The sequence below is a fragment of the Cottoperca gobio genome, chromosome 19 (assembly GCF_900634415.1).
Source record: "Cottoperca gobio chromosome 19, fCotGob3.1, whole genome shotgun sequence".
NCBI lineage: Eukaryota > Metazoa > Chordata > Actinopteri > Perciformes > Bovichtidae > Cottoperca > Cottoperca gobio.
The window spans coordinates 12,793,449-12,809,278 of NC_041373.1; the positions used below are offsets into that span (position 1 = coordinate 12,793,449).

At 37.8% G+C, this 15,830-nt stretch overlaps 1 protein-coding gene across 1 annotated transcript; it reads right to left on the bottom strand.

Annotated features, from left to right (window-relative positions):
• Positions 1 to 1,557: 1,557 nt before the first annotated feature.
• LOC115024659 (synaptic vesicle membrane protein VAT-1 homolog) lies at positions 1,558 to 13,798 on the bottom strand. The gene is given in 7 exon segments (XM_029456434.1): positions 1,558 to 4,517; positions 5,247 to 5,287; positions 5,290 to 5,484; positions 5,653 to 5,742; positions 5,880 to 6,050; positions 7,394 to 7,601; positions 13,172 to 13,798. Coding segments are annotated over 7 exon segments (1,269 nt in total). The 5' UTR covers positions 13,547 to 13,798; the 3' UTR covers positions 1,558 to 4,328.
• Positions 13,799 to 15,830: the final 2,032 nt, after the last annotated feature.

Below are 15,830 nucleotides of genomic sequence, written 5' to 3' on the forward strand. Positions count from 1 at the left end.
CACACAACTTCCGACGTAACCTTTCAAGTTAAAAGCCCAACAGCGTAGCATTCTTTGAAAAATAAAAGTGTGTATTATGCAGAATGGTACATTTCGAAAGAATCATTTATAGCTATTATATCACGGAATTATAATTAGTGACGCATTATTTCGTACATTATTTTAATGTTGCAGCTGGTAGTTGTGGGGCTTATTTTTCTCTGGCTCACACAGTTGGATGGACCTCCTTACAATAAAGAAGAAATAACCATCTCACATTATTAATTTCCGAACTACCTCACAACTCTTCTCTCATTTAAGGGTGGTGATGTCCAAATACAATACCAGATGGTTGTGAGTTCAATACCAGGGATGCCACCATTGTGCACCTGAGCAAGGTACTTAACCCTGAGTTACTCCAGGGAGACAGTCCCTGTAGTTAGTTCACTGTAAGTCGCTCTGGATAAGAGTGTCTGTTAAATTACCTGTAATGTAATTTAAATCTAGTAATTACACAATCCAACTACTTAACCTTAGATATCCCTCATGTATGCACTGATGTTGGCAGAACGGATACTGTGCACCTTTTAAATGGAATGAACTGCAAGTATTTTTATTATCTGATGTACGTTTAAATACATTTTTTTATTTTCTTGTTTATTGTGCAGTTTTGTTTCTGTTCTGTAAATGTTTCTTGTTCTCGGGTCTCTCTTGGAAAAGAAACATTGTTATCACTGTATGAAAACACCTCAGCTTCTCCTCATTTGAACCCTTCATGATTCATTACAAATACTGCGAGGTTATTCGCTGTGTATGTTAAAGGAGACAACAGCTGTTTACTGACGGTTGACAGTGTGTTTGTCAATATTATCAATATTTATCGATTGACGTGTGACAATTCAAAGATTTTAGGGCCCCGTATCTCCACTGACCTTGGCACTGCCCCTTTTGAGATGTAGGCCTAAACTGTACTTTATACATGTCTACTTTACTTTAAGTACAGTGTTTACATCTTATGGCACATGTCATTTTGTACACGAAAAAAAACAACAACCCCAATCCAACTGTAGTTTGAGATACTGTGAGCAAAAAGACATAACTAAAATATCTTAACTGTTAAAAGACCAATGGAGTCAGTACATGTGGCATTTCATTTGACATTCAAATGGGCAGTGCATGCTGGAATGGTTTGACCGAATTAATTAGCTGTTTGTATTTTAGCCTGATAACAGGAAGTTGTGTAGTGAAGCTAGGATTAGCTAAACCACATTTGAAGGGCTTTCAAAACCCCACATCATCAGTCATCCATGATCATGAGAAGGACATGAGAACTTCCTCAAAAAGTTTCTTGGACAGAACAGGAAGCTGAACTCAGAGGCTTGAGGTGAAGAAAAGCCGTCTTACAAAAATGGCCAGATGATGACCTCTGCTGGTTGCCATGCATGTCCAACAATATTACTCAACCAAATAAAAATTGGTTCTAGGTCCAGGAGACTGATTTTTGTAGGACAATTAATAAAATACATTACGAAAGGTACATTATATGTTACTTTAACTACGCTGGAATCACACCTGTGGTTTGTATTCTTGGTTTTATTTAGGTCGATACACAATCACAGAGGAACACTTTACGTAAACCATTACGTAATTTGCAAGTTTAGAGGAACATTATGCAATAACACTTTAATAATACATACATGTTAGCGCCATTTAACACAGAAGGCAAGTGTGCATAAAGCGTGTATAAAAAATGGAAAAAAAGGCAGCGTTGTTTGAACACCATCATGAATGCAGCAACACATCAAATGTTTCACTTATTGAGACTTAAAAATGGTTTGTAGCTAAACATGGTTAACAACACGGAGAGATTAACAGGCTCAGCACACAGCATGATCATAATCCTATTAATGATGTAATATTAATTATATGCAAATCTAATGCGGTGGCTTTTGTACATGTTTGAAAGAGTGATAAAGCATGCTCGAATCTTTGAATGGGTCATTATGAGTTTTTACAAATTAATTTGAATAGCTATAGTAATGTTTTACAAATGTGATTATAAAACATTTGTAGAACCTACGAGGCTAAATTGTAATACTGATGTTTTACATTTGACAAGGCAGGCTGCATTTTGTTCAGAGGCAACATTGTGAAAAGTATTTTAATTATTTATTTAAAAAGGCACAATTTCACCACTAGATGTCCCTCGCTGCATGAGTCTGTCTCAATTTGTGTATATTGTTGTCAAATTATTATGGGAACATGGCACTTTTGAAGGTTACATTTATGTACAAAAGCATAATGCAGTTAGTTATGTAGCTACATTTCCTGGCTGTCACTGCAATTATGCTAAACATGTCAAATCTTATAGCATTTCAGAAATGAAAAGACCAAAGAGGATTTGGCAGAGGTTTGTTTTAAACTGCTCTTTAACATCTGGAGAACAATCTGCTCAGATCAACTCAGCATGCTCATAAAACTCCTCGACTATTTGGTTCAGTAGTTAAATTGTAACATTTCCATCTACCGTGCAGGCAAACATCAGACTTGTGGGTAGAGCAACACGCCAAAGAAAGTTTAAAAAGGATAAAAACACTGGGATTTTTTGAACACATATTCGCTATGAGCCAGTTCCCACTGAAAATCCACATCAGATATTACTTCATACTCAGGAGACAGAAGCCTGGCCAAACTTAATACAAAAAAAAAAAGTCACAAATGTAAATAGCATAAAGAATTATCTGTGAAACTTTGTTACAAGTGCTTTTTTCCCCCCTTCAAAACAAGATATGCAGGAGAGGGAGAGTTTTGAGAGCCAGAGCGAGACAGAAAGCAGGACTGAGAGGGTGGAGAGAAGAATGTGAGCAGCCGCTCGGGTGTGGATGGAAGGAAAACTCTGTCTCTTGTGCTTCGGTAGTGTCTTCTGCGTCACAGCATTGAATTACACCCACAGCTGGACAAAACATCTGAATTACTGAGCCCACTAGTTGAAGTCATCCATTCAAAGAAAAAGAAAAAAAAAAAAAGATTATTGTGAAGAAAATTGAAACTTTATAATCCATCACTATACTGCAGGAGCTAAATGATTACGTATAGAGCACAGACATACTGGCAAACAATCATCACAGTTTTTCTTCATAACTTTTTGTGTGTGTATATATATTTTTTTAGGGGCAACGCAGGATTTAAGAAATCAGCTAAATCAATCAAGGTGAGAAAACCCTTCTTCAACACGGCTTGCCAAACTGTTTTATCTGAAGTTCAGCAGGACATTGTTTGGAAGAAAACACCCAGGCGACGAGAGGCAAGGAAGTCCCGCTAATTGTTATTCAGTTGGCTCGACGGCAGTGGCGAAAGCTGGCTTTAAAGTCGACACAAATATGTGAGAAAATACAACAAGTTAAAACTACAATACAATATTGACCTGGACTTTCCAAAGAAACACTATCGTCTTACAACATTCATCAACGCTAACGATTCCCAACAAGTCTTACACTAGTGTTTACTGATACGGACAGGCTTTAGTTGGCAAGTTTGAGTAAAATTACTAATTTCTTCAAATTAATAATCTGTAAAAGGATCCAAGAAATCACCAAAACTCAGTAATATATTCTGATTACATTCAAATTACGTTGCCAGATTTGAAGTTTGGTTAGTATGCAGAAGACGCTTTTTCTTCTTACAGTTAAGAATACGTGTCTTGCATTGGATCCCAAATTAATTAAGATCTTTGCTACACAATTAAGCGTATAATTAAATAGTAATACTCGTTTGGTTGTCATTTAAAATGGTTACTATATCCTTCTTTACCTCATTTAAGATTTGTATGAGCAATATACAAATAGCTGTGTTTCCACTCGCATGCTGCAATGTAGTATATAATGTCGGCTGCAGTGCATTATGGGTAATCTGAATCCTGATTTGACTGATTGATACAAAGCGGACTTTTACTTTTGACATTTTCTACTCATAACTCAATGTATAGAGACATTTTTGGGATTATTTCTTAGAAGTTTCATGTTTGTTTACAAATATTTTGTTTCCGCTGTTGCCGAGTGGTTGTCATGTGGACATCATTTTGTCATTTTTAACAAACATCTGTAATCAGAATACATTATTCCTCACGTCATGTCAAATAACAGTTAGTTTTTATTCAAACACAAGTTTTTCCAACATAGATACTACACTATAGACATATTGCACGACAAATCTTATTACACATTTGAGAACATGACAAAGTCAAAGAATTCATGGCATCTTGTTTTTTTCTTCTTCTCTCTTTGACAAGTGAACAATAGGGAACTCGTTCAGGAAGTGCTTGAAAATATCATTCGAATAAACACTCTTACTCAATCCTCGGCTTTGACTTCCTCTGTGGTCTCTTCCTTCTTCACGTCGACGGCAGCTTCAGTTTTTTCCACGTTTTCCACCGGCTCAGGGTTGGACTTTGGCTTCTCTTCCTCCTTCTTCGCTTCAGGAAGAAGGATGACTTTCCCGATGTTTTGGCGTTCGTGCATGCGCTTCATGGCGTCAGTCACCTGACAGAAGAAAGAGGAGCAGATATGTTTTTTTCCTCCCATTTTTGGGTTAGTTTGAACTCATTTAATTTGTGTTAAAACATTTTTAATGATTAATTTTAGGTTATGCATTGTTTTTACCATCTTGCTTTTTTAACACAGTGTTGGAAATATGTGTTTTGTTTTGGATTTAATGTGTTCACAAATTAACACAATGGCTATTTATGCTATGCGTCTCCGCCATTAGTCATCTGCACCCCCTATTATTTCCTGCCTCATCTATTCTCCGTTTCATGCTTGTAAACACAAAAGCCACACTCATGGGTGTCTTTAAATCCAGCCAGAGAAACTTGAAACACGGAGATATCCTCGTAAGTAGTGGATGCCACGGCAACAATTTAGACCGTCACCTAGCAACGGCCCTTAAGTACCGACTCATCTGATGGTGGTGGTGGGGGGGGGGTTATCTCTCCTGCCACACATGAGATGAAAAAGAGGAAAACACTAGAAGGTTGTGACACACGAGGAGCTTCAGTGGCGCTCCTCCTGTGTGATGTACGTTCATCTCATCATCTCAGCGGAGAAAACATTAAGTGCTTCTTTTGTAAATTAGTTTCACATGTTGACGTTTATTCGCTGCTAGAATTATTTATTTTAATTTCCAAGACTAGTACAGGTAGATACGGTTTCACCTGCCTTAATAAGTAGTACGTCTTTCACATTCTAGAGTCACAACATGATCAAACTCACCTCTTCAAAGTGATAGCACGAGTCAATGCGGGGCTTGATCTTCCCTGCCCGTAGAGCTCCAGCAGCTTGAGCATAGTCCTGCTGACGAGCTGCTCATCAGGGATGTAGCCCAGGTGGAAGCCGCAGACGCCCTTGTTGGTCTGCATCAGTTTGAGCATGCTGAGAGAGAGCTGGTTGTACCAGGTCTTCGCCATGGCCAACAGGTTCTTCTTCTGGCCTGTCACACAATTGGCCGCGCCTAGAAAATCAGAAAAGAACGCATTAAAGAATTATACAAATTATAAAAGGAGGCATTTATAACGACCTTGTAGAAAGTTAAAGAACTGAAGCTGGGTGTTGGATTTTGTTATAACTCTAAATACATTAAGGGAGACTCAACAGATGCATTAAAACATGTTTTTCTTACCAAAGACTATAATCATGCCCAAAGGTTTCAACAAATTAAAGCCTTTCTGGGTGTCTGAACCACCGAGTGGGTCGAGGACGATGTCCACTCCTGCAGAGACGGAAGGAAAAACAAAGATAAGAGGATTTTTATGTCTTATGTCATTCAAATATGAACTTACCTGGCCAGGCAAGAAAAGGTAACAATGTGTTTTTTGTGCTTTAACACTACAATGTGCAGTTCCTCACCCTTCGGGCTGATTTTGCGGATTTCCTCCACATAGTCTTTGGTGCGGTAGTCGATGGGGTGAGTTACCCCGCCTTGGGCAATGGTCTCATGTTTGGAGGCTGATGCCGTGCCAAAAACAGTCACATCTGACACGGTCTGACACAGCTGGGTAACAGCGACACCAACACCTCCTGTAGGTGTGCAGACAGCAGCACCAACAGCAGTGAGAACAGGGACTGCAGGCGTTTCACTTTTCACATTAAATCTTAAATATTTTTAAAGTATTAGTGATTTCATCCTCATACAATGAAACTGGCTACAAGTCCCACTCAGAATACTTTGCAAGGATGTGTTTTATGGCTCATGCTGTGCAGCCAAGCATTGTTGAAACCACAGAACGTTACTTTAAATTCTAGTGAATATGAATAAAAGACGGTCAGAATAAGATGACTTTTCAACCTTTGACATTCTTAATAGATTTAAACTAATATTTAAAAATAAGATGATTAACAAATATAACTAAGGTATGAGCGCTAGTGTGTATACGAGTGTTTTTGAGTGTATATATATATATATATATATAATATATATATATATATACATATATTTTGTTTCTTTTCATTTTCAGTACACACATTTAATTGTACAAAATAATAATTCATGTAAAAAAGGTAAGGTGTACTACGCTAAGGCTTCAGCAGACACCTTTTCACACCTATGGTTTGACACTATTTCAAAAGTAATGACTTATTTATGTTTTTATTATTGTTTTATATGGGTATTTGAGTTGTTAAATAAACTAAACTTAGAGGAAATAAATATGGGGAACTGGATTTTAAGGGGTTAAAAGGGTACATGTAGTGGTGAGCAGCAGTAAACCTTGGAAGATAGAAGAACACATGACAGTGAGCTGTTTTTTCAAAATGATGACTTCCTGGGTGTGCAGGCTCACCAGTAAACCTTCCTGCCCTCTCCTTCACCCTGACCTCGTGCGGCTGATTCATACAGGTCAGCTGACAGCCATCCACATGGTTCATAGTTCATTTGTTAAAGATGTCAATTATTTCCATCCTGCTCTTATTCAAAGAATACTACTAGCAGCTATTTGAAACACACACCTCTGCAGAAAACGAGACATATTTGCTTGTTGAACTGTCAGGTGTTGCCTAAGCAACCATGCCCGATAATGATCCTGTTTTCCATTTTATGAATAAACCGTTATTAGACCACAACACGCACGCAAGCACACACTATATAATCACGGGGGAGACCACTGATTTAGTTTGAGGAAATCAATCGTGTCTAAGAAATGTGAGAAATATTTAAACATTTTCAAAAACTTGTTCTGTAGCTCTTCATCATTAAAGTGTCATATTTTCAAGTGGCACTGATGAAGTTAAAGAAAAAGAAAATAAGAGTACTTCATTATTTGTCATATGTATCAGTATTGGAGACACCGCTGATTTATTTGGACTAAACTAGGTGGGAAGTGATGCAGCGTTCAGGCCCTGCATTAGGTTTTTAGAACTCTTACCTGCCGCCATGTGGACGAGAACACTCTTGCCTGGCCTCACGTTGGCCATCTCAAACAGCATCATGTAGGCGGTTAGGTAGTTAATGGGGAGAGCAGCACCTTCCTCAAAGCTCATCTGCTCAGGCATGGGGAAGGTGTTTAAGGCGGCCACAACAACCACTTCCTGCCACATGCCACTGCGGATCAACACGATGACTCGATCCCCCACCTGAGGGAGGAGAGAGGGATGGAGGGATGGAGGAGAGAAAGGTACAGAGGGTTATGTATTGGGGTCAGATTACTATGAAATGTAGTCGGTTACTGAATACAACAAACATTTTCTCTTTTAATCTAATCGTATTACTTCAAAATCAATCATTGAATAAGGATGGAGACATGGACTCCATGGAGACCTGAATATAGTTTTCATAATTAAGAAATGTACATATTGTGAAGACGTAATCAAGAACATAATCCTTGACAATGTAACTATAATCTAATTGCAAACAAAAATCAAATGTCATCTGGGCTGATTATAGTGCAGCGCACTCTTCATCACATGTACAAATAATTGGCCAACCCCTCTGCGTCCTCCCATCACATGTGCAGCCCTCACTATTACACTATCTGAGCCAAAGGACTACATGCTTTCATGTAAGTATTGATTATACTGTATTACCAGAGTGAACATATTTTAGATTTCTTTCCGATTTTTCAGTTAACCAGCAGACAGCAGCCTCAAGCAAAGTACACAGTTTATAACTTGTTCTCGCCTTCTGCTAGTTTTTGCTAGCTTGCTGTTACCATGTGCAATGTAGCTTGATTTAGCATGCTAATAAAGGAGTTTTAATTCATATATTTACATTCATTCTTTATTGTGAAACATTTATTTGAACTTTCAAGTTTGCACAAAGCCTACATTTACAAAGTACCTGTCCCCATTAGTTAACTTATTAGCTAGCTAAATTACCACATAGCACATTTCTGTTTATTTCCATGGAAATTTCCCCTTGAATTTGACAGAATTCTGCGACCCTAGCCCCGACTCTTTAGGGCTACGAAGGGAAGATGATAAGACAGATGTTGTGTTAACACGAGAAGTAACTGGCTTTGAATGTCTTGTCACGACCACTTTGCTCTTGTTTACGGTTACTTGAAATGGCAAATTGAGGTCAATCTGGCAGGAAATTGTTTGATCTCTGTTGTTGAACGCAAGCCATTACACTACTGCTGCTGTGCTCTGTCAACATACATATCCATCCTTACAAAGGAAGGATTTTAAGAGACGCCTTGTGATATTTTGTCAAAGTAACTGAACTCAAATTCCTTGAAGTGTTTACTGAAATTATAGCTTCAACCATTGATTATTTTCATTAATCTGACAAATATTTCTTTGACTAATTTCTTCTTGGGCGTATAGAAAAATGAATTGTATCTGCAAATTGTTTGATTTATTGAACCAACACTTTAGAACACACATTTGATGAATTGACATGAATGGAAAAAAACTGCTAATCTTCACATTTAAGAAGCTGGAATCAGAAAAATGACTAAAACAGTTTATCAAAATAGTTGCAAATGCATTTTCCTTTGATTGACTGATTCCATCTCAGCTCAGTTTACCCCTAAATGCGTTCAGTCTGTTAAGCTTCTCTCTACATCGTTCTTTTTTTAGAAAACGGAAGTCCAGAAATGTTGTCCCGAGACCTCGCTACCAGCTCAAAGCACGTAATTTAAATAAAACATAAATACAGCTGCATGTACCTAAACTGTTTCTGTTGCTCAGACAAGCAAGCTTATGGGAATTGTGTTCCTGCTTTGTGTTCTGCTTTCTTCCACCGGGACGTGCCATTAAAAAAGTATCACTGATGTTGCGAAACTTGCCAAAAAGTGAAGAGCTCAGGAAAGAAGTTTGATTGTGAACGCTGCGCACTGCTTCCTGTTAAAACAGCCTCAAGAGCGCTGAGCCACACCCACTGCCTGCTGCACACAAACCAATCACAATAGACAGATGACACAAACGCACACAAATAATTACACACACATGCAGACACAATAAGAACACACAAACACATTTTTCTGTTGTAGTGAGATAAGTAATAGCTCTAACATCATGACTCAGCTGCTCCTTGTTGGGGTTGATATCATTTCTCAACCTCTGGTCTTATGAAACACTTTCAAACACCCACTGGGTGACCTTAAAAACGCATGATAGTCCATTTAAATAAAAAAAAAAGGCTGAGCTCAGTTCCTGGAACGCTGACATGAAGGGAAGTTTGTGTGGAAACCTGCCTTTACTACAAATCTTAAGCCAGCAAAACTAAGTGACCGTCTTTACTGCCGTTTCTATAAATGCATGGAAACATAAACAGTGTAAGTAGCTTCTTGCTGCCTCTTTTATGCACAGATGTAATTATCACTGTCAAACTAAAAAGAAAACACTTCTCCTTAGCAGACAAGTCAAAGCACCTTTAACAACAAGGTGCGGTTTTTGTTTTACAATTGACCAGCTAATGTGCAATGCACTGAGCTGAGCACAGTGCTACGCATACTCTCGTCACACACCATTAAGTTGATTAAATAGTTTATTTGCAGAACAGATGGTGTTTTTCTTTCATAAAAAACGGCCGGTTGAAACAGTTTAACACACAAATAATGCCTCAATCTTCCAGAATATTTATCATTTTATGGGAGGCATAATCATTGACAGTGTTTTCTTTTTTAATAATGCTGGATCTGGAAACTGGAAAGACGAGCTGTAATGCGAGCCTGCATCACACATCTGCTCCGTCTGCTTTCCGAGCGTCTTAAGCACCAGCCACACCCTCCTGTCCTCATCTGGACGAGCCTCGCTGCTCGAGCCCGGCCTGATTAAAACAGCACCAACCTCTCTCTTATAAACACTTAGGCTTCCCCTAATGTGATTGTCTGCTGCTCTGTGCGCCTATGTATCCCACTGCAGTCCCACACCTAACTCACCTTCTTGAATCTTAAAGATGAACGTGAACCTTTTCAATTTTACACCTAAAATGTCATACTTTCAGTTCTTATACATTTTGAAATCTTAACTTTGCTGGGATGCTTAAATTCACACCATTTCCTGCACTGCTGCATGTGGTGTTTTGTGGCTACCTTCCAAATAAAAAAAAAGGGTTTGGGAACTTGCCACTCCCCCCTATAGGATTCTTGCTCTTGAAAATGGAGAGAAGGATGGAGGGAGGAATGAGAGGAGGGCGGGATGGGAAATACCATACTGACACAGAGGGACACGGAGGAGCTTCAGTAATACAAAACACATATGTTTAACTTAATAACCTCGGAAATGTGCGTTTGAATGAAAGAAGACCGAGGAATGACCTGACAGTATCTCCTTTAACGATAAGGATCGACAGATAAGTCAAGGCCATGTTCACGCTACAGCTAAATATGGTTACCGTGTCTCATGTTGCCGCTTAATATGGTCATGTTCTCACTCGGGGTTACAAATTAGAGCAACAATTAGCATTGAAACATCCTCTCTGAAAGAAGTCACGACAACTGAGTGAAGCTGAGCTCGGTGGCACACGTATGGAAGAAACAGTCCGAGCCGCTCATGTATTAATATTACATTCAAAGAGCCACAGAGCGAAGCAGCAGATCTTCCAGTTAGCCGGAAATGACAAATCTATTTAGTCTTTTTGTAAAAGACAAGCACAGAGTCAACATATAAACAAGTTATATTGTATGAAAAGATAGAGATATCTATATACATACATACATACATACATACATACATACATACATACATACATACATACATACATACATACATACATACATACATACATACATACATACATACATACATACATACATACATACATACATACATACATACATACATACATACATACATACATACATACATACATACATACATACATACATACATACATACATACATACATAATTTTGGTTCAACGTGGACAAATTGAGCAAGGAGACTTTAATTTCCGGCTGCCATTTTTGTTTGGATTAGGAAAAGAGAATTGGGTCTCTAATCTTTTTTTTTTTTAAATCGTGCAACAGACACAATGATTAACTCCCCGAAGCTCCATGAATGTTTCACTTGTCTTAACAACATTGGCAAGAACCGCAGATCATGATTCAACTTGTTCAGATCGTAAACAAAAAAAAAAAAGCTTTTTTTGTTCTTCGTGTTAAAAGGTTTGTTTTTAGAAGACAATGAGAGCAAACAAACATCAGAGTTCTGCATGGGAGTTCGCTGTTGCCGAGATTCATATACGAAACAAATAACGCACCTCTTGTGAAATCGATGACACGGCTGAAAAGTCCCGTTAGTCATTAAAATATGTGCATGCATGCAGAACATAAGAGACTCAAAACGCTGCTGCCTTGATTCTTCGCAGCCGCTGCACGTAAAAAAATCTGAACCTCGTAGTGAAAACTGAGTTTTTGCAAAAGGCTGTGACATGAAGTCCATGTTGCTTACAATGAGACACAAAGATTTTATCCTTCATATGTTGTAGAAATCAAACGCAGTACACACACAGAACCAGTGGCCTCTGGATGCTCTGAGATCAGCTCTGCAGTATCTCAGGAAAAAGTGCTTTAACTTAATCAGGAGCTTGTATGCTTCAAACGCATCAGTCTGCAGTTGATGGATTTAAAAAGGACGCACAACAAAAGCATATAAATATTCTGTACCTTTTCATCAGACTTGATGAATTAAGACTCCATAAAGCTCGCCCTCTGGAAAGCTCTTATCAAGCAGAACGTAAATTGACTCTTGTGCCGGGAAGAAGAATGTAAACACACCTCAAGGACACATTGTAAATCAAACACTGGAACTATTCATGTGCCAGAATGTTACATTTAGCAGCAGGAAAGCTTCTTCCCAGCATGTTTTTTAAATGAAGAGACCACATTACATTAATGGATTGGACTGATGGAGGCTATTTATCATGTATCTATGTTTTAAAGCATAGAAAAAGAGCAAATAGAAAGCATAGTTAGATATAGAGTTCAAACTATTCATTGATTAAAGAGAAAATGGACAGATTTTCTTTTAAGCAACTACTTCGATAAATCAATTAATTGGCTAATTGACAGAAATGTCAAACGTTTATTGGTTCCAGCCTCTCAATTGTGAGATTATCTGCTTTTCTGTGTTCAATGAAAATCGCTGAAATCATGAATGTTTTGGGTTTGGACTGTTGGTTTGACAAAACAAACAATTAGGCCACATCCTCATGGGCGTTAGGAAATTGTGACAGGAGTTTTTCACTATTTTTAGACAATTCATTGAGAAAATTACCTTCAGATTCATTGATCGTAAGAATAATCGTTAGATGCAGCCATACATACTATACAGTAGTACTTTGAAGACTATATATAGTCTGTCAGAGGTTTAAGAAGGAAAGAAAATGCCATAATTTGACATTTGTGGGTCAATTTCCCTCAGATCCTATAGAGAAATGAGAGGAACCCATTTATAGACTTTAAGGTTTACAGGTTTCCTCGATTTCTCTACAATTTGCACAAAGGAAATGTGGAAAATAAAGAGACAACTAATCTGATTTAGTGTTTGGAAAAAATGACTAACGTGTTTTTGGCCTGCAGTGACAAACCATGTGCCACAGAGAACCAATAGGATGCAGATTTAGACTTTTTACAGAAACACCTCAGTGAACTCAGTGTCTGAGTCAAAATGACATCCTCAGCAGCTCCACAGCACACGCCTGGACATTGTTCATGGGGTTTAGTGGGGGTGGGTGCATTCAGCAGGCCTTTACTCACCTTCCTGTCTTTCACATCCCCCCCGATTGCTTCAATGACCCCGGAGCCCTCCATTCCCAGAGTGACAGGCGGGGCGGGCAGCAGCTCGTACAGCCCCTGTTTGCCCAGCAGCTCGGCGAAGTTCAGCCCGCACGCCTTCACGCGCACCAGCACTTCTCCTGCCTCCAGCTGCGGCTGCTTCTGCGTCTTCACCTGCAGCTTGACTTTATCGTAGCCTCCGTACCCCGTCAGCACCAGAGCCCGGATGGAGAGAGTCTTCTCCTCGGCTGCAGGGCTGGACTCCTGCGGTGCTTCTGAAGCGGCCGGCGGAGGCTCGTCGGGCTTCTTCTCCTGCTCAGGTTGTTGCTGCAGAGTTGGAGCCTCTTCGTCAGACATGATAACTACTTGTGATGCGCGCCCTTAAAATGTTTTCAGTCTAGACAGTGCAGCCTGTCTGGGCGTTTCTTTTAAGAAAATAAGCACTCAAGGAAAAATCAAACAGTCCCGTTGAATGTCAATATTTCTGGTGATAACTGACATAAAATAGGGCCCTCACTGAAGACAGTCTAGCCTTTGTAAAATGAGATTATTTCTGCGGGGTTTCCTCCGGTGTGTGCGCTGCGCTCAACAAGTGACCAACGTCAAAATTGACACATGTAAAACATTAGTTCCGGTTTTAATTTTCACAATAAAACACTTCCTGTGATACAAATGAAATTAGATTTTCCAAAAACATTTTAGTATAGTTATATAGATACTTAAGAAATTATAATTAGTGATATGCCTAAAAACTCAACTCAACTTTATTTATACAGCACCTTTGATACAATCATGAAGCCAAAAGTGCTTCACAGCCAGATTAAAACAATAAATACAAATTTGCAAGACTAAAAATGACAACAATAAACCGTTTTTGTTTTTTTTATAAAAATAAAATTCACTATATTAAATAACACGAGATAAAAATAGTATGACAATCAATGATTAAAAGCCAGGCTAAAATATATATGTCTTAAGGATGGAATAAACCATTAGTATAGTTTGTTTCATAGGTAACAAAACACAAAAAGCATAATATTGATAGTATTTATTAAAATGATTGTGTTGGCTATAAAAAGAATACAATGAAAATAAAATGAAGTGGGCTTTTCAAGACATCTCGCCAATTTAAAAGAAAAACACAATGACTCAAATAAGATTTGAATAGTGAAAACATATGCAATCATTTTCTATCTATTAAAATCAGTCCTAGCAATGCCATGAGGTCACCTTGACATAGGAAAATCTAGGGTTATTTGCTTTTGAACAACAATAAGTAGAAGAACAAATAATATTTATAGCACAATCTAGCGAAGATGTGTTACAGAAAAAGTGTAGAAAACACAAGATAAGATTTAATAATTACACTTCGTCTCTGTGTGGGTGCACTGTGTCCACACATTCCCAATGTTAACCTAAATATTGAAGCATCCTTTCTGTGAATATAACTTAAATAGTCATTTTTATTCTGAAATCGGCGTAAAGCAGCTGTAGATATCACATTTAGAATTCACTTATTATGCTAATTAACATTAAAATTGCTCAGTGGGATAAGCCATTATAAATAATAAGCTTGTTTATGTCTGGTTGTACTCAATAATTATTGTGGATAGGATTCCAGTTAGTGAAAACTGACTTGAAAAAGCTTTTATTTTAATGCCAACTCTTGTAACTTCCGGTGTTTTTCTACCAGTTTGTGGCTGGCTTGATACATCTTAAAAAGTGACGATCCGTTTAGTTGGCAAAAAGCTCAGAGATGTGAGCAGAGAGCTGCGGAGAGCTTCAAACCCCGGACACTGGAGTGCTAGGAGGAAGAATTGGGATTGTTTGAGGACACAGCTGCTAGAAACACATCAGTTCAGCTTTTCAAGAGTTAAATAATGTAATGAGTATATGGTGCATACAGATATGAATACATTATTATCAGACCATTTATTTTTTGCAATAAAAATTAGTTTTTAACATAGACTGTATCAAATAGTTTTTTTTTAGTAAAGTTTCTAAGTATGGGAACCTATTTAAGGGGGGTTTCCCCTCAATTATCATCTCTATTGTCTTTTTATTGTCTAATTTTATAGTGTATTCTCTTCTTCAAATGTGTTGCATTTTATAATATTATTGTAAAGCACTTTGAGCTACATCTCTTGTATGAAACATGCTCTATAAATAAAGTGTATTATTATTATTATCATTATTATTATTATTATTATTATTATTGTTATTATTATTATTATTATTATTATTATTATTATTATTATTATTATTATTATTATGTAAGTTTGAGACCTTCATTTGCTATTTATGAAAAAATTATTAATTAAAAGAACAAAAGTCACAAAATTCAGAGAGATAGAATAAAGGAAATTCTGATGTGTGTATGGTACTTACAGTCTGTGACACAGCTGAACAATTGATATTAGTGCACACTCAATTAAAAGTATTTATAGCAACGGTCCTCTCCTTTACAATGAAATGACTACATATACCCACATATTCTGTGCACATGTCTTGCACCCTGCAACTGGAGCTGCTTCCTCATCTTGTTATGGTGGTTGAGTCAGTCAGCCAGGAAGTGGAGGAATGGTGAGAAAGATAGAGATGTTTTTAAAGGGCAGGAAATTCCTTTTGCTAATATAGAGAC